Genomic DNA, 25,979 nt, shown 5'->3' on the forward strand with positions numbered 1-25,979 from the left:
GTCACTGCCTGCCATTCGGAAAAAGATCCGTTTATTCCTACTCTTTGTTTCCTGTCTGACAACCAGTTTTCTATCCATCTCAACACACTACCCCCAATCCCATGTGCTTTAATTCAACAAGGATCCACCTTTAGGGTTTCAATCTCACCTTCTGAGATTCTTTTCCTCTGGATTTCCGCAGACACTCAAGCACACTTTCAGATCTTCGGCTGTGCCAAGCAGAACACCACTGCTCCGAAAGGGTACCTTTGCCCTTACGGCCTGCAGCATGGAGTCACCAAACTTTGGCTGCCCTCTAGCGTCTTCAGGGCTTCTCTCGAGCTCATTTTGATTCAAGTCTGCTCCTCGCAGCTCTTTCTTTAACTTGCAGCTTTTTCCCCTACTCCTGTCATTTATCTTGACTCAATGGGATCTACCTCTGATCCCTGTCCTTATCCCTGCCTGGGACTTCCTTCTGGGACATGTTTCTAAACCACTCCCTGGTTTGGACCCTCTTCTTGGTTTGGGAAATTCTCCCTGTCCGCTTCCCCATGTTCTGCTCCCTGGGACACCTTCTCTCGAATGGCGCTCCTGTTCAGGTCATCTGACCTGCAGTTTTGCACTGTTTCATTTCTTCGCTTCTTTTTCTTCTGCGCTTGTGTGGAGGGCCGGTTCCCAGCCTAAAGAACTTGACAAAGACTAACTGCGCATGGGCGGCCCTTACCCGGCCGGCGTGTGCCTAGGGGGCCCGATGATTGTAAAAATACACGAACTGCACATGCACTGGCCATTTCCTGTCCGGCACATGCATGAAAGGCTCAAGGCCCATTGGGACCACAGCTCCTGAACTGTGACTGCTGATTCAAAACCAAGGTAAATATCAGATTACATTGCAATGGATAGAACTGTACTCATAATGAGAGAACTGCCAAGGTTAGTGTGGCCACCTTTATAGGCATATAGGCCAGTTTCGCCAATCAGTATGATTATGACTGACCTAGTGACCTAACTACAGGTGCTTCTGTTTGTCCCTTATCCCTTAGTACCTTATTTGTTTAGCAAAAATCTATCTATCTCAGATTTAATATTGACAATTGATCTAGCATCAATTGCATGAAGAGAATTCCATACTTCCACCAGAAGTGTTTTCTAATTTCCCTCCTGAAAGGTCTGGCTGTAATTTTTAGATTATGCCTCTTAGTTCTAAACTCTCAACAAGTGAAAATAGTTTCTCTCCATCTACCCTATCGCCTCTCCTCAATATCTTAAAAACTTTGATCAAATCACCCCTTAACCTTCTAAATTCCAGGGAATACAATCCTGGTTTATCTAATCTCTCCTTGCATATCATTCTGGTAAACCTATCCTGCTTTCCATCCAAGCCCACTATATCCTTCCTATGGTGTGGTGTCCAGAACTGCTCACAATGCTCCTCATGTGGTCTAACCGAAGCATGATTTTTACCTCCTTCTATTCTAGTCCACCAGATATATAGGCCAGCATTCCATTAACTTTTTTGGAGCTAAGAAGCAACAAGGGGCAGAAAACCTTAGTGCAAGTTGCCTAAAGGCTTCCAAACAGTAGTGATAAGGTAGGCAACGGTATTAAACAGGAAATTAGAGATGCATGTAACAAGGGTGCTATAGTGGCCATGGGTGACTTTAATCTACATATAGACTGGGCAAACCAAATAAATAATAATACTGTGGTGGATGAATTTGTGGAGGGTGTACGAGATGGTTTTTTAGACCAGTACGTTGAGTAACCAACTAGGAAACAGGCTATCCTAGATTTGGTTTTGTGCAATGAGACGGGGTTAATTAATAAACTTGCTATGTGGGGTCCTTTAGAGAACAGTGACCATAACATGATCGAATTCTTCCTTAGGTTGGAAAGTGAAGCAGTCCAATCTGAAACTAGGGTCCTAAATCTAAACAAAGGAAACTACGGATGTATGAGGAATAAGTTGGTTAAGACAGATTGGGGAACTTCATTAATAGGCATAATGTTGGATAGGCAATGGTTAATATTTAAGAACTAATGTATGCATTGCAACAGTCATATATTCCTTTCTGGCGCAAAAACACAAAAGAAAAAGTGGCCTAACCATGGCTAACAAAAGAAATTAAGGGTAGTATTAGATCCAAAGAGGAGTCATATAAAGTTGCTGGAAAAAGTAGCAAGCCTGAGGATTGGAAGCAGTTTAGAATTCAGCAAAGGAGGACCAGAGATTGATTAAGAGGGGAAAAATAGAGTATAAGAATAAACTTGCAAGGAACATAAAAGTGGATTGTAAAAGCTTCTATAAGTATGTAAGAAGAAAAAGATTGGTGAAGACAAATGTAGGTCCCTTATGGTACAAAATGGGAGAATTTATAATAGAGAAAAAGGAATGGCAGAGCAACTAAACAACCACTTTAGTTCTGTCTTCATGGAGGAAGACACAAACAACTTCCCAGAAATAATAGGGAATTGGGGGTCTAGTGAGAAGGAGGAATTGAAGGAAATTGGTATTACTAAAAAAACATTGCTAGAGAAATTAATGGGCAGGATTTTCATACGGTGGGCAGGATGGGCGGGAGCGGGCATGGAGCCAATCACCGCCCGTGATTGGCTCCACACCGCCATTTTACGCAGGCGGTCCAATTAAGGCCCGCCCAGCATAATACGTGACCAGTAGCATTCAGTGCTACCTGTGCGGGTGGGGGAAGGAGGCAGAGTCGGGGCCAGCACTCCATCGTGTATGCGTGTGTGAGAGCGCAGCAATCGCAGCTTGAATGGATATTAACAGGACTGAATAAACGATTTAAAAATTTATTTTAACATGTCTCCTCATGTGACTGTGTCACATAAGTTGGGACATGTTTTTATATTTATGAAAGTTTATTTGTTCATTTAATAAAAGCTTCAGGAAACCTCATCCTGCTCGTGGATGAGATTTCCTGAAAAACGCGAAGACCACTTGGGCTTTTCACCTGCCCGCCAACCTTAAGGTTGGATGGGCAGTGTTCACAAGTGCTTCAATTAATTTCTTAATGGCTTTAATAGGCTGTTTACATTTCGGCGGGTGCATAGCTGACTCCGGCACATGCCTGCCAAGCAAAATATTGCAATACTGTCAGGATGAACACCCGATGTCATCGCACGTCATTTTACGCGTCGGCATGTTGGGCCTGCCCCTGCATGCAGACCAGAAAATTCTGCCCAATGGGACTGAAAGCTGATAAATCCCTAGGGCCTAATAATCTATATTCCAGGATACTAAAGGAGGTGGCAATGGAAATAGTGGATGAGCTGGTTGTCATCCTCCAAAATTCTGTAGATTATGGAACATTCCCGGCAGATTGGAGGGTGGAAAATGTAACCCCACTACTTAAAAAAGGAGGGAGGGAAAAAAACAGAGAATTACAGGCTGGTTAGCCTAACTTCGGTAGTAAGGAAGATGCTGAGTCTATTATAAAGGATGTGATAACAGGACACTTAAAAAAGATCAGTGGGATTATACAAAGTCAACATGGATTTATGAAAGGGAAATCATGTTTGACAAACCTACTGGGGTTTTTTTGAGGACGTAGCTAGCAGAATAGATGAGGGAGAACCAGTGGATGTGGTGTAATTGGATTTTCAGAAAGCTTTTGATGAAGTCCCACATGAGAGGTTAGTGTGTAAAGTTAAAGAACATGGGATTGGGGGTAATATATTGGCATGGATTGAGAATTGGTTAGCAGACAGGAAACAGAGAGTAGGAATAAATAGGCCATTTTTGGAATGGCAGGCAGTGACTAGTAGGGTACTGCAAGGATCAGTGCTTGGGCCCCAGCTATTCACAATATATATCAATGATTTGAATGAGGGAACCAAATGTAATATTTCCAAGTTTGCTGACGACACAAAACTAGGTGGGAATGTGAGTGGTGAGGATTTAAGAGGCTTCAAGGCGATTTAGACAAGTTGAGTGAGTGGGCAAATACATGGCAGCTGCAGTATAATGTGGATAAGTGTGAAATTATCCACTTCGGTAGGAAAAACAGAATGGCAGCGTATTATTTAAATGGTGACAGATTGGGAAATGTTGATGTACAAAGGGACCTGGGTGTCCTTGTACACCAATCACTGAAAGCAAGCATGCAGGTGCCGCAAGCAGTTAAGGAGGCAAATGGTATGTTGGCCTTCATTGTGAGGGGACTAGAGTACAAAAGCAAGGGTGTCTTACTGCAGCTGTACAGGGCCTTGGTGAGACCACACCTGGAGTACTGTGTGCAGTTTTGGTCTCTTTACCTAAGAAAGGAGATACTTGCCATAGAGGGAGTGCAGTGAAGGTTCACTAGACTGATTCCTGGGATGGCAGGATTGTCGTATGAGGAGAGATTGGGCCGACTAGGCCTCTATTCACTGGAGTTTAGAAGAATGAGAGGGGATCTCATTGAAACATATAAAATTCTGACAGGGTTGGATAAACTGGATGCAGGGATGATGTTTCCTCTGGCTGGGGGGTCTAGAACAAGGGGTCACAATCTCAGGATACGGGGCAGACCATTTAGGACTGAGATGAGAAGAAATGTTTTCACTCAGAGGGTGGTGAACCTGTGGAATTCTCTATCACAGAAGGCTGTGGAGGCCAAGCCACTGAACATATTTAAAGAGAAAATAGACTTCTCGACTCTAAAGGCGTCAGGTGGCATGGGGAGAGAGCAGGAGTATGGCGTTGAGATAGAATAGCGGAGCAGTCTCGAAGGGCCGAATGACCTACTCCTGCTTCTAATTTCTATGTTTCTATGTTTAATTATTTTCCGTACTGTTCAAAAAATATTAATGATCTATGTACCTCAACTCCCAAGTCTCTTTGGACCTCCATTGTTTTTAGATTTTCATTAGTTAGAAACAATTCCTTTCTGTCCTTTTTACATCCAAAGTGAATTTTACATTTCCATCTACACTGCTTATTGCCACCATTCATTGTGTCAAGGGCAGACTTAGATATGTGACCTTCTATCCCATCTTCCAAGTTGTTAATAAATATGGTGAATAGTTGAGGCCACAACAGACACCACTAGTCACATCCTGCCATTGTCCCTATTCTCTGTCTCCTCCTGCTAAGCCAAATTCCTAACCAGGTCAATAATTTGCCATCAATTCCATGGGCTTCAACTTCAGCTAACAGTCTCTTCTAAGAGACTTTATCAAATGTCTCTGGAAGTCCATATAAACAACACCTATAGTGATATCCCTGTTCACTACTTCAATCACCTCTACAAATCAGATTCATTAAGCTAAAACTACTCTTTGCAATTTTTCACGGTGTTCAGGCACCATATCCTTAGCGATAGACTTTAGCAATTTCCCGACAACAGATATTAGATTAACGTATCTATAATTCCCTGGTTTCCCTATGTCACCTTTCTTAAAAGTGGAGTGATCATGCACCACTTCCTACAACACCCTTGTGTTCAACAGAATAGCCAATGTGCACAGTTAAACGTTGCATACACCAGTTCAAAGTTTGGCTTTCCAAGATTTCTCTCTTTTAAATCAGTAATAAAAACACCTGAAGAGACCCAGCAGAGCAGGAGCACTCGATTAAAAGTGGAGTTTTTGGGTGAATTCTGCAACATGGGGCTGAATTACATGGGGTGCTGTGGTCCCATCCACCACCCCCACAACCCCGCCCTCACAAAAGCTACAAAGTCAGATGGAACCCACCCAGGGGAAGAACAGTTGCCCCACAGACATTTACTGGCCAAATGGCTGTTAAAAGTCTGGAGGCAGAATGTCCATGCCTCAGGAACAGGAGGTCCCGCCTCATGGAGCTGCTGGCCTAACTCTCAAAGTACTGTTAGCATCAGCAGGAGCGGAGGCCACTGCCGGTACTGCACTCGGGCGATGAATGAGCGAGCTGCGATGGAGCAGAACTTTGTAAGTGCATGGTGGAGGCCAGGGTTTGTGAGTCCATCGGGGGAGGTGCAACTTGGGGGCTGGTTGGGGGTTTGGGGAGCCTCCGATGGGCCTAGGGACCAGTTAAGGAGGGACTATTCCCTGCCCGCCACCAGCCTGCCCAGGGAAACTGCCAGGCTGGCTGCTTAGCATAGGCCTTTCCCATCGCTGGTTAAATGCTGGTGGCAGTGGGATCAGGCACTAAAATGGGCATTAATTGCCTATCTAAGGGCCTCAATGGACCCACTGGCGGGCAGAAGACCTGATGCCACCCTCACTGCTGCTGTCATTGCAGTGGGGGCAGGGCATGGTGATTAAGTGGCATGGATACTGCCTACTGGATTTAACATGCCCTCCTGCCTTCAAACCTGTTGGTGGGAGAGCATTGAATTGAGCCAATGGATTTGCCTCAAGGCCTAGAAACCTGCTCAAACCACCATCTTCTTGATGTGCTCTGAATGTAACCGACAATATCTCCATACCTGATTTATGTAGTATTTCAGCTTCCTGCTCTAAAAGTCTCTCTCTCAAGAGCTCAGCTTCTTCTTCCAACTTTTGTAGTTTTGCATTTGATGATGTCAATTTCTTATCTGCCTTTTGAAGTTGTTTTTCCAAATCCTAAAATGCATAATAAAAAGTCTGATTTGTGGAAAACTTATGTTTTGAACATGATATCAATATACAGCAGGAAACTGACCAGTTCCTGCAGTATGGTAATCTTAACCATTTGTCTTTATGAGTCTATAAGGCAATGTTTCCTTCTTTAAATATAGCTAAATCAGTATTTAAACATTTTTAGATTCAATTTTTGAATGATTACATGTAATTTTAAGCCAATGTACCATGTAGGTTTAAACCATGGTACATTTTTTTTCACACAATACTTACAGGGTTATGTACTGAGTTGTGTTATGGGCAAACCTTTGCAGTCCCACAGAGAGGGGCTTGGAGGCAGAACCAAGCGTAAAGTTAGAAAATCTCATGTCAGGTTGGGTTCCTGATGGGTTCCCACCTCAGAGCGATGCTGAGAGTAATGTTGTTGGAGGCGAGATCTGACCGGCACCAGTTACCTGCACGGCAGCAGCGTGTAGCTAATTATTATCAATTAAATGCCCGCTTAGGAGCAAATTGGTGACACTGTCAGGATGCTCCCAGCAGTGGACCCACTGAAGTTGAAGCCCAGTAGATGACTGGCGGCAGCATCCTGGTGACAGGCTGGGGCGGCCATTGACATCCTCCACCGAGCTGTGGGTGCTAGAGGGTCACAGCTGCGGCCAGGTGCCCTCCTCTGAAGGAGTTCCCCCTTCATATTGAGGGTCTGGTAGCTGTGGCCACACTTACTTTTAACAACTTAACAAATCTTCAGAAGGTGCCTCCACCTTGAGGTGCCCTCTTTGTCCTCCACCTAGATTGGCAGAGCCTACCTCGCAGGGTTGTGTGCAGCCCACAGCTTTGGGTGGTCTGATTGGACCTCTTGCCTGTAGAGCCCGCCCGCCCTGTCTAATTGGATTGGACTCCTGGAGACAGCCTGCTGATAAGCTGCCTCTGGGAAGCTCATGCAGGTGGATGGGACTCAGACGCCACTGGGGTTGGGACTCACATACAGTCCCGATGCCCAATAATCTTCTAACAAGAGAAGATTCTGCCCAACAACAGCATTGTGCAGTAAGGACACAGGATGCTCAGTATCAAAATTTGTAGATTTTTGTTGCAAAAATCTAAAATATCCCCAATTCTCTTCTGCAGTTTGTCTCTCCTTCATTTGTTATCTAACATTTAAGGAGAAATTGAATACTGGAAGACCAGAGGTGAGAAGAATTCTCTCCCTTACTATGCCTCACATAGATACTGAGGGAGGTGTTGTTTTAGTGGTATGTCACTGGATTAGTAATCCAGAGATCCAGGTGAATGATCGGGGACATGGGTCCAAATCCCACCATAGGATTTGTTCCATTAGTGAGCATTTGGGTAGCTGGTGGTGTATTGGTTATATCACTACACTGGTAATCAAGGGGACCTGGGCTCAAATCCCACAGCAGCTGGTGGAATTTAAATGCAATTAATAAATCTGGAATATAAAGCTAGTTTCAGTAATGGTGATCATGAGACTAACTTTTAATGACACAATGTTAGGTGGGAATGTGTGTTGTGAGATAGATACAAAATGGTCCAGGAGTATTTGGATAGACTTAGTGAGTGGGCAAGAACATGGCAGATGGAATATAACGTGGAAAAATGTGAGGTTATCCACTTTGGTAAGAGGAACAGATGTGCAGAGTATTTCTGAAATGGTAAGGGATTAGAAAATGTAGATGTACAAAGAGACCTGGGTGTTCTCATCAATAAGTCACTTAAATAATATGCAGATACAGCAAGCTATTAAGAAGACTAATGGTATATTAGCCTTTATCGAAAGGGGATTTGAGTACAGGAGCAGCGAAGTCTTGCTTCAATTTTATAGAACCTTGTTTAGACCACATCCAGACTACTGTGTGCAGTTTTTGTCCCCTTACCTTAGGAAGGATATTATTACCATAGAGGGAGAGCAATGAAGGTTCACCAGAATTGTTCTTGGGATGGTGGGACTGTCCTATGAAGAGTTTGGGGAAACTGGGATTGTGTTCTCTAGAGGTTCGAAGAATGAGAGGTGATCTCATTGAAACCTCTAAAATACTTAAAGGGTAGATGCAGGTAAGAAATTTCTCCTGTTGGGGAGCTTAGAACCAGCGGACACAATTTCAAAATAAGGGGGAAGCCACTTAGGACCAAGATGAGGAGAATGTTTTTTTACTCGGAGGGTGATGAATCTTGGGAATTCTCTACCCCAGAGATGTGTGAAAGCTCAGTCATCGAGCATGTTTAAAGCGAAGATTGACTGATTTCTAAACACCAATGACAAACTGGTGTGGGAAAAAGGAACTGAAGTGGGTGATCAGCCATGATCGTACTGAATGGAAGAATAAGCTCAATGGGCTGAATGGCCTGTTTCTATGTTCCTGTGTTCCTATAAAATGAGGAACTGATTCCCAACAAAATGGGATAACTTTAGGTTAATGAACTTCTTCAAAAAGAACTTGTTGGTAACAGTGGAGGTCTTGTGGCACAGTGGGTAGTGTCCCAGCCCCTGAGCTAAAAGCTCTGGATTTAGGTATCATTCCAGGACTTGGTGGCCAAGGAAGGTGTGTCCATAACAGCTGGCCAAACAGGTTGATCATCAACCTGCAAATCATTTCAACATGTCTCTGACAAGTGGTAAGAACAGGAGAGTCTCCTGTTCAGCCATGCTTGATGCAGAGTGGTGCACTCAAGCTATAGCCTCTGGCGACCTGTTCCAGGGAAAACAAGCTATGAAATACAGGTATAAGCAGGTGCCTTGTCTGCCTCACACATCTCTAGATGTGGTCAGTCTTGTAACAGTATTAGAAGTTATAGGCACAGGGAAAGTCAATAGTTCCTGGACTGACAGGATAGATGTGGGGAGGGCCTGCAGATTGCAGGAGATCATAGTTGAAAAAGTGGACAATATGTATATATTGCAAAAGATGTTGCTTTTATTATACTTGGACAGAATGGGAATTGCTTTGAACCCAGCACTTCAAAGAGCATGTTGCAGAATCACACAAACTTAACAGAACCCGCAAGAATTTCTACTCATTTGAATTAATTGTAGGAAAAAAAAGGTTGACTCTGTTACAATTATTTGATCCTTTTGGAACAATTATTCTGCAGTAATGATCCTCCCTGTATGATTGTCCTCTATATTCTCCACCCAGGCAAATCTTTACTCACACGAAATAAGAGGAAAATAAACCCCATTCGGTGGTTTCACTTTATTATTTTTTTGAGATCAGAAAACATTTGGGCAGCACCAATCCTCATTAATTCACTAATGTCCTTTAGGGAAGGAAATCTGCCGTCCTTACTTGGTCTAGCTTACATGTGACTCCAGAACCACAGCAATATTGTTGACTCTTAAATGCCCGAGCAAGTCACTCAGCTGTATCAAACCACTAAAAAAGTCAATAAAGAATGAAACCTGATGGTGCGCCTGGCATCGACCTAGGCACCGGAAACGACAACTCAGCCTTGTCGACCTTGCAAAGTCCTGGGGACTTGTGCCAAAATTGGGAGAGCTGTCTCACAGACTAGTCAAGCAACAGCCTGACATAGTCATACTTACAGTATCACACCTTACAGATAATGTCCCAGACACCACCATCACCATCCCTGGGTATGCCCTGTTCCACCGGCAGGACAGACTCAGCATAGGTGGTGGCACAGTGGTATACAGTTGGGAAGGAGTTGCCCAGGGAGTCCTCAACATCGACTCTGGATCCCATGAAGTCTCATGGCATTAGGTCAAACATGGGCAAGGATACCTCCTTCTGATTACCACGTTCCGCCCTCCCTCAGCTGATGAATCAGTGCTCCTCCATGTTGAACACCACTTGGAGGAAGCACTGAGGGTGGTAAGGGCACAGAATGTACTCTGGGTGGGGGACTTCAATGTCCATCACCAAGAGTGGCTCGCTAGCACCACCAGACCTAGCTGGGTGAGTCCTAAAGGACATAGCTGCTAGACTGGGTCTGTGGCAGCTGGTTAGGGAACCAACAAGAGGGAAAAACCTATTTGATCTGGTCCTCACCAATCTACCTGTTGCAGATGCATCTGTCCATGACAGCATCAGTAGGAGTGACCGCTGCACAGCCCTTGTGGAGACGAAGTCCCATCTTCACATTGAGGATACTCTCCATCTTGTTATGTGGCACTACCACCATTCTAAACGGGATTGATTTCGAACAGATCTAGCAACTCGAAACTGGGCATCCATGAGGCATTGTGGGCCATCAGCAGTAGTAGAATTGTACTCGAACACAATTGGTAACCTCACGGCCTGGCATATCCTCTGCTCGACCATTACCACCAAAGCAGGGAATCAATCTTGGCTCAATGAAGAGTGCAGGAGGGCATGCCAGGAGCAGCAACAGGCATACCTAAAAATGAGGTGTCAACCTGGTGAAGCTACAACACAGGACTACTTGTGTGTCAAACATCATAAGCAGCAAGCAATAGAGAGGGCTATGCGATTCCATAACCAACAGATCAGACTTAAGCTCTGCAGTCCTGTCACATCCAGTTGTGAATGGTGGTGGACAATTAAACAACTCATTGCAGGAGGAGGCTCCGCAAATATCCCCATCCTCCATAATGAGGGAGCTCAGTACATCAGTGCAAAAGATAAGGCTGAAGCATTTGCTGCAATCTTCAGCCAGAAATGCCGAGTGGATGATCCATCTCGACCTTCTCTGGCGGTCCCCAGCATCACAGATACCAATCAGCGGCCAATTCAATTCACTCCACATAATATCAAGAAACGGCTGAAGGCACGATGCTGTGAAGGCTTTGGGCCCTGACAATATCTTGGCAATAGTACTGAAGACGTGCTCCAGAACTTACCATGCCCCTAACCAAGCTGTTCCAGTGCAGCTACAACATTGACATCTAGCCAGCAATGTGAAAAATTGTCCAGGTCCACAAAAAGCAGGACAAATCCAACCCGGCCAATTACCGCCCCATCAATCTACTTTTGGTTATCAGTAAACTGATGGAAGGGGTCATCAACAGTGCTATCAAGCTGCACTTGCTTAGCAATAACCTGCTCACTGATGCTCAGTTTGGGTTCCACCAGGGCCACTCAGCTCCTGCCCTCATTACAGCTTTAGTACAAACATGGACAAAACAGCTGACCCCCAGATGTGTGGTGAGGGTGACTGCCCTTGACATCAAGGCAGCATTTGACAAAGTGTAGCATCAAGGAGCCCGAGCAAAACTGGAGTCAATGGGAATCAGGGGGAAAACTCTCCACTGGTTGGGGTCATACCTAGCACAAAGGAAGATGGTTGTGGTTGTTGGAGGTCAGTCATCTCAACTCCAGGACATCACTGCAAGAGTTCCTCAGGGTAGTGTCCTCAGCCCAACCATCTTCAGCTGCTTTATCAATGACCTTCCTTCCATCATAAGGTCAGAAATGGGGATGTTCGCTGATGATTGCACAATTTTCAGCGCCATTCGTGACTCCTGAGATACTGAAGCAGTCCATGTCCAAATGCAGCAAGATGTGGACAATATCCAGACTTGGGCTGACAAGTGGCAAGTAACATTCTCAACACACAAGTGCCAGTCAATGGCCATCTCCAACAAGAGAGAATGTAACCATCGCCCCTTGATGTTCAATGGTATTACCATCACTGAATCCCCCACTATCAACATCCTGGGGGTTGCCATTGACCAGAAACTGAACTGGACTAGCCATATAAATACTGTGGCTACAAGAGCAGGTCAGAGGCTAGGAATCCTGCACCGAGTAACTCACCTCCTGACTCCCCAAAGCATGTCCACAATCTACAAGGAACAAGTCAGGAGTGTGATGGAATACTCCCCACTTGCCTCGATGAGTGCAGCTCCCACAACAATAAAGAAACTTGACACCATCCAGGACAAAGCAGCCTGCTTGATTGGCACCACATCCACAAACCATCCACAAGATGCACTGCAGGAATTCACCAAGGCTCCTTCTACAGCACCTTCCAAACCCACGACCACAACCATCTAGAAGAACACGGGCAGTAGATAGATGCGAACACCAGCACCTGGAAGTTCCCCTCCAAGTCACTCACCATCCTGACTTGGAAATGTATCGCCGTTCCTTCACCGTCGCTGGGTCAAAATCCTGGAACTCCCTCCTTAACTATGGGTGTATCTACACCACATGGACTGCACTGGTTCAAGAAGGCAGCTCACCACCACCTTCTCAAGGGCAATTAAGGATGGGCAGTAAATGCTGGCCCAGCCAGCGAAGCCCTCATCCCGTGAGTGAATATAAAAAAAGTCACAATGCTTACTGAAGTCTGGGTGGGTAATTGAGAAATCTGTGGAATCTCTCTTGGTTAGATCTGCCATTTATTGTTCAATGTGGTGTGTTCGACCATAGTTTGCTTGTTAAGTCACATGTGCCTCAGATTCACCCTGAATGTTAGAGTGTAAGATAGATATTGTAAATTGTTTTATCGTTCTGACATTGGACAGTAAAGTTTGTTTTTGTTTGATCAAAACCCATGGAATCTTGTGGCTTTATTCACTGGGCAAGTGCCATGAATATCAAACATAAGGCGGAATAGTCCCAGATATGCACTAAGTGTGGTAGTGGGCTGGAAAAAGCCCATTTTATCCTCCGGATGGAATGGCAGCTTTTCATGCCGCATCGTTCCAATCCCACCTCATTAATCATGCATTCCCGGGAAACATGCCATTTCGATGGTGGGCGGGGTCTCATTCGCCCATCACGCCATCCCCTCACCACTTCATCACGCCGGGCACCATATTTAAAGTGCAGCCCTGTGCACACCTCTCAGTGCTTCCAGTCCACAACTGCTGCAAGGAACACATGGTCGCGAAAGGCAGGAAGGCTGCTGCCCCCAGGTTTAATCATGCATACCTCGGATGCCTTTTGGACACCGTGGAGGCCAGCCGTGATGTCCTCTACGCAGGCATTCTCCTAACCCACACTGCAAGGCTGCACTGTTAGCTTGAAGCATGGAGGAGACTGGTCCAAACCAGGATGATGACATTGCAAGGGGCTGTGAGCAAGTCCATTAGTGACTGCTCCATGGCCAGATTTAGCAAGGAGATTGTACAATATGCGTAGTTGTCCAACTGTTCTACAGTCCACTAAAATGCTCATTAGTTTGCAGCCTGTGCCCAAGGGGTGAAAAGCTCTGGAGCATTTGGTGGCACTTTCATGTCTCTGTGTTGCTTGCGTGGGCAGATAAGCTAGAGGCCTGACTCCAAGCATGTCAATGTGGCTGCGCCTGAACTGTCTCAGCTGCGGAGGAATGATCACTTTATACAAGATTTCCCTAATGCGTGGCTGCTTCCCTCCCTTCCCTCCCCCACACCCCGTATGTGCTTGTGCACTACAATCATCTGCAATGCAGCCCTTAACCACCGACCCCCCACCACCCAAGCCGCCTCAACCACAGTGCATCCCCTGCCTCTCCCAAGTCACCTCAACCGCAGGGCATCCCTTGCTCTGGCACCGCACTGTCAGCCAGCTGGGAAAAAGTGAGTTGCCTGTGCCCTCGCCTGAATGCGCAGTGTCTCTTCCTTGAAGTCCAACAGGCGACCCACAGTAGTGCTGGACAACGTTACAGTACACACCTCCGAGTTCCCTCAAAGTGCAGCTTGCCAGGTGCTGCTGTGATCCAGTGTGGGGGATGTTTCCAGTGAGCTGGGATTATAATGATATGCTGATGTATTACAATGAAGTTCCTGATGTCTGACCCCGGGAAATGCGGCCCGCCATTGACGGGCAGAACGGACGATTGCAAACTGGTTTCATGATGTTGTGGAACCGATTTTTGGTCTCTTCGCCATATTGTCTGCTCACGCCGCCAGCGGGCACAGAAAGTTCCACCCTTTGTCTGCTTTAAACAACAATTTACTGGTCCCTAACCGGATTGTACCGAACATTTGGGGTCTGGTCCAGGATCATAACAAGGCATCTTTGGAACCATATACCAGGATGACTCACAGCCTTCCGGAATGGATAGAGAAAAGCTTCATACTGTGTCAATAAGGATTTTTTTTTAAAGTTAGAACATTGTTTTCAGGCTATATGATCAAGATAATTCTAAAAAGCGACAAAAATTAATGTATCCCAATGAACTGTACTAAAATACAGAAACCACTACAACCTTCAGTAATATGTCTGCTTAAATGATGAACTATAAAACATCCTGAGGTGCTTTCACAAACAGGCATAAGGAAAACATGCCGAGACAGGTAAAGAAAGGAGGTGTGACCAAAAGCTTGGCTGAAGATATGGATATCGGCAATGTGTCTAGGAGGAAAGGGAAGCAGAGACAGAAAGAGTTTTGGGAGGGAATTTAGAAGAATGTGACCCTGGTGACTGAAGGTTTCTCTAACATTGATGGAGGATGACGAAGTGCAGCACCGGGAGCTGGGATGGGTGATGCGGAGAGAGATGCACAAATAGTTGCACAAATCAAAAAATAAAACAAAATAGACTAATTTATGTGATAGTGAATGATAATACTGCGAGAGGTTGTGTACTCGACCAGTTTGTTTCAACAGCTTTGAAACATTTTATATTGCATTCTCACCTGGATTCTGAGCTCTGCAATATTCAGTAGTTCCTGTAATTTCTGACATTGGTTTTTAAACTCATTCACCATTTGACATTTGACTTCCATTTCACTCTCCAATTTCTTCAGTTTTAGCTGTAAGGCTATCTCTTGAGCTTGAAGACTTTTTTTTTGTTCGATTTGCCATTGTTTCAGTGTTTCAGTCACCGATTGCTGGAGAGCTTTTTTCAAAGTTTCCAGTTCCTTTTGATGCGAGACCTGTAGTTTACTCACTTTTTTCTCAAAATCTGTAGTTAGTCTCTTTTTCTCAGATTTTAGGATTTCTAACTCTTGATTCAAACTTTGAATATCCAGTTTGTGCTTTTCTTCTATCTTGATTTTTTCATCGAAGCAGCCCCTCAGTGCTTTGCATTTTTCCTGAAGGTTTTCTGACTCTTGGTTTACTTTCACAAACTCTGTTATTGTTGACTGTTTATCCTGTTCCAGCCTGCATTGAACTTCCATAAGGTGTTGGAGATTGCTTTCAAATTCCTTCTTAATGTCAAGCATCTCCCTGGACAGTGTCATTATTTTTTCTGCATGTTCTCTCTCCAGGTTCTTTTCCCGCTCCTCCACCTCCTGCTTGTAAACCTCAAAGTCGGCCAAGACTTCCTCCTTATGTTTCTTGTTCTTCTGCAGGGTATTTTCAAGGGATTGAATTTGGTGCCGCAAGTCCATCTCTTCTCCCATTCTGTTTTTGTACTGTAAGATCTTTCCTTGTGTCTCAGCAATGATATGCTGGATCTCCTCCTGGTGAGCTTCCTTAATAGCCTGCAGGGAAGCCTCATGCTCATCACTTTTGGTATTTAGTGCATATATAACCTATTAAGAACATAAAAATAAACATGTTTAGTGGTTAAAAATAACATGATGACAAACATCTGAAATAAAAACAAAATATGCTGAAAGTCAGGTGTGGAAAGAGAAAGGTTAAGGTGGAACTTTCCATCAGAACACTCTGTTGTTTGGAGGTGATGGGTTTTCTGATTTCTTTTGTGTCTGGATCCTTGCAGTGAGATGGTTGAAGTCAGGAACTCAATGAGTAAAGGGTCACGCTTGGTATTCCTGAGTGGAACTCCAATTAGCTGCACATCCTCTGCCAGCTTGAAAATGTTTTCTTGAGCACAGATCATATCACAAGTTTAATTTCACTCCAGCACCACTACGTGTGTGATCTACAGAGCTGATTGCGTGACTGGGCACTGCCAGCGAGCAGTGGTGCTCAGAAGTAGTGCAGGTTGCAAAATTGAAGGCTTGAAGCCTTAAATTATCTGTCCACTGGTGGTGGAAAGTCACAGACTGTGAGCCAGCAATATCTCAGCTTGCACTGCCTGCAAGTCTGCTCCAAGCTAAGAACTGTAACTTACAGAAACAGTCTTAGTACAAGCAAAACATTTTTTTTTTAAGATGGTGTAGGGCATTGACAGTTATCTCAGGTTATCTCTGGAATGTGTGAGTACACAATAACTTTCCATTATAATAGAAGAAAGAACATGCATTCAAATAGCACCTTGTCATGTACTCAGGATGTTCAGAGCACTCCACAACCAAAGCATTATGTTTGAACTGCTTTCTATATTTTTAGGTACGTAAATGCAACAGCAAATTTGTACATAACAAGGTCTCACAAAAATCAACTGAATGGCCAGATACCTGTGCTTTTGGTGATGTTAGTTGAGGGAGGATGGTTGACCAGGTTAAATCCCTGCTGTTTAAAAAAGTAACACCAAAGGATCCTTCATAGTTACCTGGACAATATAACAGCGCCTTAGTTTAACATTTCTACATTCTAACCTGTAAAATTGCTCCATTTCTAAGAACCTAATTAAAGTTATCCATGGAATTATTTTTTGTGTTTTATACTCAAAGGCTTCAGCCTCTCTCAAAAGCTTGCCTTAGTTTTGTCCACAGCTGTAAACCTGTGGACTGAATTGGAGCACTGCACCTAATTTTCCAGCATTTATCAGTGCTATTCAGTTGCACTGATAACACATTTTCCTTTAGCTTCTTCCACTTCCTACTCAGTTTTGAAAAACAAGAGGACAAATGTTTAAAGTCCTATTGAGGTAAAACCCATGTTAAGTTTTTTTTTAACAGAGAGGCTATACGTCTGATTGTGCACCTATCGTAGCAATGGTTCGTGTTCAATTAACTTTAGGAAGCATCTTAAACTGAATGAGACAGAGAGAGAGTTAGAGAAGGTTATGAGAGAGAAAAGGGAAATGGTCGGGGGGGATGTGGTGCCGGCGGTTGAGGGGGCGGGTAGATGGAACCAGGTAATAAATATGGAGAATGGAAGATGAGAGAGTTTTACTATATTTAATATTTGTTCAAATTTCACAATAAGAATGAATTTTCAAGTTAACGAATTATCGCATCCCTGTTTTGATGACAGAAAAGGAAAATGGTAATTGCTTATACGTGCGATACAGAAATTCTAATAGCTATGAGACAGAAGGTGGAGGATGAGAGACAGTAACTTAGGGATTGAACAGAGATAGAGAGATCATCACAAAAAGGAAGAGCGCCAGATTCTTTTTACATTCTAACCTGATTTTGTTGAAAAAACACATTTGAGTTTGAAAGTAAACAAAGCCCCTTTGAGGGAAACAGAGAGGAAGGGGAGTGTAAGGGGGAGGGGAAAACAGAAACAGAGTGAGGGTAAGTGTGGCCCCTGGTCTGTCACCACCTGCTATTGGTGGAATAGAGTGAAAGTGAGCAGTGAGAAGGAGATGATATAGTGGTTGAGCAAATACATCAAAAAGAATGATGTAGTGATAGATGTGAGAGGTAGGTAGACAATTGGGTAGGAGCCATGAAGTGGGGAAGGGAATAATAGTTGATTACAAGATTGAATGGAAAGGAAGTTGCTGAAGGCTATTTAATTCCGAACACATATTCTTCACCTTTACCTGAAAAGAATCACATAGTTAAGTGGAAGAAGAGAGAAAGACAGAGAACATTATGACTGCAGAGGCAGGTAACAGACCACAATCTCTGGCTTATTGTGTGAAAAGCCAAGCAAGAACACCACTTGGAAGAAGCACTGAGAAGAAACAAGGGCAAAGTATGTACTCCCACTATCTTAAACATTCACTCCCTCAACCACAGACGCACAATGACAGCAGTATGTACCATTTACAAGATGCACTGCAGCAACTCACCAAAGCCCCTTTGACTGCACATTCCAAACCCATGACCTCTATTACCTAGAAAGACAAGGCCATGGTGCATGGGAACATCATTACTTGGAAGTTCCCCTCCAAGCCACACACCATCCTGATTTGGAACTATATTGATGTTCCTTCACTGTCGCTGGGTCAAAATCCTGGAACTTCCTCCCTAACAGCACTGTAGGTGTACCTGCACCACATTGCACACCATCTGGGGTGGAATTGTCCCAGATTTGCACTAAGTATGGTAACAGGTGGGTAAAATGATGTTTTACCCGCCGGCTGCGATGGCGGATTTTCACGCCTTATCGCCCCAAACCCGCTGCTGTTTCCATGGCAGGCGGGCTCTCATTTACCTGCTACACCATCACCTCGCCGCTTCATCATGCCAGACACCACACTTAAAGTACAGACACGCTCAGTGCTTCCACCTCAGGACTGCAGCAAAGGAGACATGGTCTCAAAAAGCAAGAAGACTACAGCCTTTGAGTGCCTTTTGTGTGCTGTGGAGGCCCGCTGTGATGTCCTCTACCCACTGCTCTGGTTGCAGGAGGGGCAGCCACATTACCACTCAAGCTTGCTAGGCGATGGCAGTGGTGATCAGTGCCAATGCTGCACAGAAGATCATCCAATGCAGATAGAGGATGAATGATCTCAGCCGTGCAGCCAGGGTAAGGCAGCCATCCCATCACTCTAAACTCACACACTCGAGCCCATCACACATTCACTGGCATCTCACTCACTGCCAGCTCAAGGGACATCACCACCCATTCTCACACACATAGGGCAGAATTTTGCCCTCAGATGACAGGCGGGCCCCACCGGCTCGGCGGCGGGCGGACAGCCAACCCCCGCCGCCGAAACGGGGTCCACCGCCATTTTGAGTGGGCGAGCCAATTAAGGCCCACCCAGCGGCCTGCCCGACAGGAAGCGCATAGCGGGGAATCCCCATCTGTCAAAGTGCGCTCTTTCGCGCATGTGTGCGAAAGAGCGCACTGCTCCCTGAGGCAAAGTCCTGTCTCAGGGAGATTCGTGACAGGTAAGTAAAGTCTAAATAAATTCCGAATGCCTACCTTGAAGAAGTATTGCTCTTCTCTCTGACAGGATTTCTGTCCCCCTCTTTTGCCTTGTTCCACCTATCACTGGCCCTCTATCCAGCTCTACCTGTCCCACTCCCTCTTAAACCAGCTTATATTTCACCTCTCTTCTATTTTTCCTTAGTTCTGTTGAAGAGTCATACAGACTCGAAACGTTAACTGTGTTCCTCTCCGCAGATGCTGTCAGACCTGCTGAGTTTTTCCAGGTATTTTTGTATTTTTGTTTTTGTTTTGGATTTTCAGCATCTGCAGTTTTTTGCTTTTATCTTAGTGTTTAATTGACTGCCACTTCTCTTCAAGGAATGCCTACCTTGAAGAAGTATTGCTCTTCTCTCTGACAGGATTTCCGTCTCTCTATTTTGCCTTGTTCCATCTATCACTGGCCCTCTATCCAGCTCCAACTGTCCCACCCCCCCTTAAACCAGCTTATATTTCACCTCTTTTCTATTTTTCCTTAGTTCTGTTGAAGAGTCATACGGACTCGAAACGTTAACTGTGTTCCTCTCCGCAGATGCTGTCAGACCTGCTGAGTTTTTCCAGGTATTTTTGTATTTTTGTTTTTGTTTTGGATTTCCAGCATCCGCAGTTTTTTGCTTTTACCTTACATATACTGTTGTGAAACACGTTGATCTGTTTTCCTGCTGACATGGATGGATGATCCAGCGGGGTGGGGGGATGAGATTGGCGGGCTGGCCGAATAATGATATGCTGATGTATTACAATGAGATTCCCGATGTCTGATGGCGGGAAATGCAGCCCACCGTCATTGTCGGAGTGGACGACCGCAAGCTGGTTTCACAAAATCGTGAAGCCAATTTTTGGCCTTCTCGCCACATTGTCCGCTCACGTCACAGAACATGCCTGCAGGCAAGGAAAGTCCCGGCCCACATGGGCTGCAGAGCAATTCAAGAAGGCAGCTCACCACCATCTTCTCAAATACAATTAGGCATGGGCAATAAATGAGGGCCTAGCCAGCGAAGCCCACATCCCATGAATGAATGAATAATAAAAATAAAGTTATCTCCAGGGCCAATGGCTGTCCTCGCCCTGCTCTGTGCTTACAGATGTGGCTGCAGCAGGTGGAAGATTTCAATGGAGATGTTTGGCACACTGTTCCTTGCTGAGGTTCAGGTAGGGGAATTGTTCCCTACACACCCTGGATGGAGAGGCCCCCCTACGGAAAGCTCTTCTTTGCCTCCTCGTGCTCCCTCTTCCAGCAGCTTGTCCTGCTTTGAGTCACATCTGATCATTCTCCCTGGCATGCTGTATTCCAAGGGAGATTTAAACTACTGTACCCAAGTCTTGGAGCAAGAGGTCTGTGCAGACACGCTGAAGTCAGGACAAAGTCCATCAATACAAGGCACACCACTCCCTGTATACTTCAGAAACTTTATACAGCTCTTAAAAACCATCAAACACTTCTACAATTGCAGCCAGAGCCAGCAGAAATCAATTAGAGACTAACCTGAAAGTAGCTGATGATGCCTTCAAATACTGCTGGTTATGAGGGGGGGAGGTGGCAGAAGCAGGGTATGAGGGTTACTTCCTGCTACTGAGCCTGTGTTCAGATGTATGTGTTTAATAGAAGGCATTAGCTAGAGCGCTAAGCATCAAACTGGAATTCTGGCATCAAACCAGCAGATAGAGGCAGGTTGCTCATTCCCCTACTCGGACGCTTGTGGCTGACATTCTGTGAATTTTGGAGCCCTTGAGGGCCCCACTAAAGACTGCCCCAGCTGCACCTGAGCAAGGCAGACTCATCTATGGGGAGGGGAGGCAGCATGGGGGCTTTGTCTTAGCGGGGGTGGGAAGAGTGGAAGCACTTTGAGCAGAATCCACACTTGCAGCTGCCCTTTCTCCATCTTCCCGCTCATGCTCCACCACACTTCCCTGCTAGCCAAGAGAGCACTTTGCTGCATGTCACTGCTCAATGGCCAAGGTGAGGTTTTCCTTCATCCTGAGTGTGCAGGCCGTTAGTGAGGGCCAGCAATATCTCAGTTTCCTGCTGCGTCTGATGCCACATGCAGCTGGGCCATTGTTTTCATGCATGTAGACATCAGTGCAAACATCTGAGACATCATGGATGGCCTCCTCCAATCTCTGCAATTGTGCACAGTATCTCTACAAAAGCTGAAAGAACTTCAGATATTTTCTGCTGGTGCTCCAGAATAGTCCTCTTCAATGATGACCTCAAGCATCCAGCTGACCAGAGTTTGGAGGGCCCTGCACTCTCCAATGGGCACTCTCTACTGCTGTCCCAGTCTCCAATACCTGCTCATGTTCATTATGATGTCTGTATCGCCATGTGAGAAGCCAACTACCTGTTTTGGAGGCCTCACCGAGGTGTGTATATCTGAGCTGGTGGATGGTGTGCACAAGTCGTGTGATGGTGCTTCCCTCTAAGCACATGGCCTTCTTCGAGGAGTCTTTGCCTTTATCTGGCATCACCTCCTGAAGAATTCCTCTGGGACCTATTGGAAATGAGAGACATAAGTTTGAACTGATAAAGTGAGAGGGTTCAAAGTTAACCTTGTGATGGTTAATTCATATTTCAGTAGCTGCTGACATCAGTTCAACATGAGGGAGTGTTGTGTGCCATGTGGCAATGTTATATTTAATTCAGTGTGCTGGGAGACTCTTATTACTCCATCGTCAATGGCCATGCGGCATGCTTATCTCCGGTGTATCCTCTACAGTGGTCAGGATATTAATGACTGGAGGGCCACACAACACCAGCACCACCCACCACCCTGGATTTCCGTGCTCTGTTCTTTTGCAATGAGAGAAAATAAGAAAGCTCTAAGTTTGAGAAATGGAATGTGTTCAGAGAATGAAAGGACAACATTTGCAGGGGATAGATGTGACATTGCAATAAGATGAAGGTGGGCATCAGTGGTGATTGGTCAGATAGGGATGTGAGAAGGTGCCGGAAGAGAAAGAGGAATGGGTGCACTGCCATCCGAGCGTACCCCTGCTCGGATGGAATTCCACATTGGCCCCAAGCCCCAAACCCTCCCTTGGGAGTCGGAGCCCCACAACCTGAGTTGCCTCATGGAAATGCCTTCCATGCCCTTTAGCATGGCGTGGAGGGGTTTCCAGCATGGGCTGCTGCTGCAAACCCTTCACTTCCATGCCTTCGTCTGCCACCCGGACACGTCTTGGCGTGCCTTAAGACCATAAGCCATAGGAGGAGAAGTAGGCCGTTCGGCCCATCAAGTCTGCTCCTCCATTCAATGAGATCATGGCTGATCTGATAATCCTCAACTCCACTTTGCTGCCTTTTCCCCATTACCGTTGATTCCCTTACTGATTAAAAATCTATCTATCTCCACCTTGAATGTACTTAACGACTCAATTTCTACAGCCTTCTGCAGTAAAGAATTCCACAGATTCACTACCCTCTGAGAGAAGAAATTCCTCCTCATCTCTGGTTTAAATGGGAAACCCCTTACTCTGAGATTATGCCCTCTGGTCCTAGACTCTCCCACAGGGAAAACAACCTCTCAGCATCTAGCCTGTCAAGCTCCCTAAGAATCTTATATGTTTTAATAAGGTCGCCTCTCTTTCTTCTAAACTCCAGTGAATGCAGGCCCAACCTACCCAACCTCTCCTCATGAGAAAATCCCTCCACCCCGGGATCAATTTAGTGAGCCTTCTCTGGACTGCCTCCAAAGCCAGTATATCTTTCCTTAGATAAGGGGACCAAAACTGTTCATAGTATTTTAGGTGTGGTCTAACTAGTACCTTGTAAAGTTTTAGCAAGACTTCCTTATTTTTATACTCCATTCCCTTTAGAAGTAAAGGCCAACATTCCATTTGCCTTCCCTATTACCTGCTGAACTTATATGTTAGCTTTTTGGGATTCATCCGTGAGGACCCCCAAATCCCTCTTTGCTGCAGCTTTCTGCAGTCTTTCTCCATTCAAATAATATTCAGCTCCTCTATTCTTCCTGCCAAAATGCATAACCTCACATTTTCCCACATTAAATTCCATCTGCCACGTTTTGCCCACTCACTTAACCCATCTATATCCCTCTGTAGATTCTTTGCCTTTGTGCCATCCTCACCACTTGCCTTCCCACCTATTTTTGTTGCTGTCTGGCGGCGGAGGTCCCCAGTGGAGGGCCCTCTACAAGGGTTTCCTCCCCCTTACCACTGGGGACCTGGGGTGGAGGGTGTTGCATGCAGTAGTCCCATACTGCTGTAGGACGTGTCGGTTCATGGACACCCAAGGCGCCTGTGTTTTTTGCGGCCTTGTGGAGTCCATGGACCACGCACATGTAAGCTGTTGTAGCCTGCACCCCCTTTTCAGTTTCTTGAAAAACTTTTTGCTTTTGTTTTGTTTGTACTTCAGCCCCACGCTCTTGATCTACTGGCACCCTGTGCGGAGGGGGGCCGGGAAGGAGCTGGACCTGGCCAAGTTGGCCATTAACAGGTCCAGGCAGCGGGTGATTGAGGGGGTCGTCCGACCTGACTGTCTGCCTCTCTTCTGCGGCTACGTTCAGGGCTGAGTGGTCCCTGGAGAAGAGGCGCGCGGTGTCCGCCAGCACCGAGACCTTCCATGCTCGTAGGGTGGGGTTGGGCACTGTGGGGACTGAGGTGCTTTATTAACCCTTTTAACCACATTTTGATTTAATGTTTGTAAGTTTCCTTTAAATTTTGTCTTTTGCTCTTGCAGTTTCCCTTTGAGGGGCTGCCTTTTAATTTGTCCTTGATTTTGTTAATTTAGTTTATTTGGTTTGTAACAAAAGAGTAACAAGCTGTCTTGGTCTAAGGAATAATTTGCAGGAGATAATTGCTGAAGGCAGAACAAAGGGGTTTACACTTGAATGTACTCAGCTTTCCTGCCCTGATCAGGTCATTGAACCCCTTGCAGCACTGTATGCAGGAGTGAGGCACCAGAATCCTGTTGCTCATCTCCTCTACCACTTACAGCCACACTTGCTTGTTTTCTAGGCAAGTTCCTTCTTCCTGTCCATGATGAACAGATTCTCCCTGTGGGCCCTTACAGCCCACAGCATGATGTCTGGGGATGCATCTGAGGACTTTGGTGCAGCCTTCTTTTGTCGACCCTCCATCTGGCAAATAACTGGCTCTGTTTTGAGACTTGTGGAATGCTTGTTCTGCACTCTGACCTTTAAATAGTGAAGATTCAACAGTCAGCAATGGGTCATCATTATGACTGCCCCCTCTAATTGGTCAAGAAACACAGAAGATGGCTTAGTTATGAAGCCACTGACAAGCCTGCTGCTCAAGCTTCTGGGTTCAAAATGAATGCCGGCCTCTCCTGCTGAGAATGGCTCAGAAAATGAAAAGGCAGCCTTTTAAGTATAGACTGTTTATCAGATGTCTCCAGTTCAATTTGACTGACGATAATCAGGTTTCTCGCATGGACATTCTGGTTCATGAGACATGAATATGGCAAATGCCTGAGAAACCTATTATTGCCATAGGCCCTGCTACTTCATTAATGCTTAGATGTCTTCACAGATTCTGTAAAGTCTCAATAGTGGCAATATTCTAATAGGTTGTGTTTTTAAAAAAAAATATTTCATGGGATGTGGGTGTCACTGGCTAGGCCAACATTTCTTGCCTATCCCTAATTGCCCTTGAGAAGGTGGTGGTGAGCAGCCTTCTTGAACCGGAGCAGTCTATTTGGTGTAGGTACATCCACAGTACAGTCCGGGGGGGGTATTTCAGATTTTGACCCAACAACAGGGAAGGAACAGCTATCTTGTTCCAAGTCATGATGGTGTGTGGCTTGGAGGAGAACTTGCAGGTGGTGGTGTTCCCATGCACCTGCTGCCTTTGTCCTTCTAGGTAGGAGTGATTGCAGTTTGAAGGGTAGTGTTTTTTTTATTCATTCATGGCATGTGAGCATCACTGGCTAGGCCAGCATTTATTGCTCATCCCTAATTACTCTTGAGAAGGTGATGGTGAGCTGCCTTCTTGAACTGCTGCAGCTTATGTGGTGTAGGTACACCCACAATGCTGTTAGGGAGGGTGTTCCAAGATTTTGACCCAGCGACAGTGAAGGAATGGTGATGTATTTCCAAGTCAGGATGGTGCATGACTTGGAGGGGAACTTCCAGGTGGTGGCGTTCCCATCTATCTGCTGCCCTTGTCCTTCTAGATGGTAGTGGTCGTGGGTTTGGAAGATGCTGTTGAAGGACCCTTGGTGCATCTTGTAGATGGCACAAACTGCTGCTACTGTGCATCAGTTGTGGAGGGAGTGAATGTTTGTGGATGGGGTGCAAATCAAGCGGGTTGCTTTGTCCTGGACGGTGTTGAGCTCCTTGATGTCAGTGTTGTAGCTTGTGATGGAATCTGTGGATTCAAAGCTCGCAGCTTTTTTTGAGTCAGATCCTAACTGAAAAAAAGAACTGAAACTTCAAGTTTCTAGGGAAACAAAACTAAAAGGAAAACTGAAACAGAAATGGACCTTCAGGTTTCTGGGGAAACTGAAGCTGGCTGAGACCAGATTAAAGGCACAGAGCCATTCAAGCTCAGATCACCCAATGGTGAAGTTGAAAAAAGGCTTGATCTGGGGGCAAAGATAAAAGGAAAAGTAAAGTTATTGCCACTGCCCCGGTCA

General features: G+C 45.4%; 1 protein-coding gene across 1 annotated transcript in view; it reads right to left on the reverse strand.

The window, feature by feature from the left end:
• Positions 1 to 25,979, reverse strand: part of LOC144686750 (protein FAM184A-like) — a 296,008-nt gene that overhangs the window by 79,109 nt on the left and 190,920 nt on the right. The window contains exons 2-3 of the mRNA XM_078552418.1: positions 15,094 to 15,936; positions 6,393 to 6,528 (exon numbers count right to left, since the gene is read on the reverse strand). Of these exons, the coding sequence (XP_078408544.1) occupies positions 6,393 to 6,528; positions 15,094 to 15,936 (979 nt within the window). The remainder of the gene's footprint in view (positions 1 to 6,392; positions 6,529 to 15,093; positions 15,937 to 25,979) is intronic.

Source organism: Cetorhinus maximus, chromosome 1 (assembly GCF_964194155.1).
Source record: "Cetorhinus maximus chromosome 1, sCetMax3.hap1.1, whole genome shotgun sequence".
In the NCBI taxonomy this organism is placed as follows: domain Eukaryota; kingdom Metazoa; phylum Chordata; class Chondrichthyes; order Lamniformes; family Cetorhinidae; genus Cetorhinus; species Cetorhinus maximus.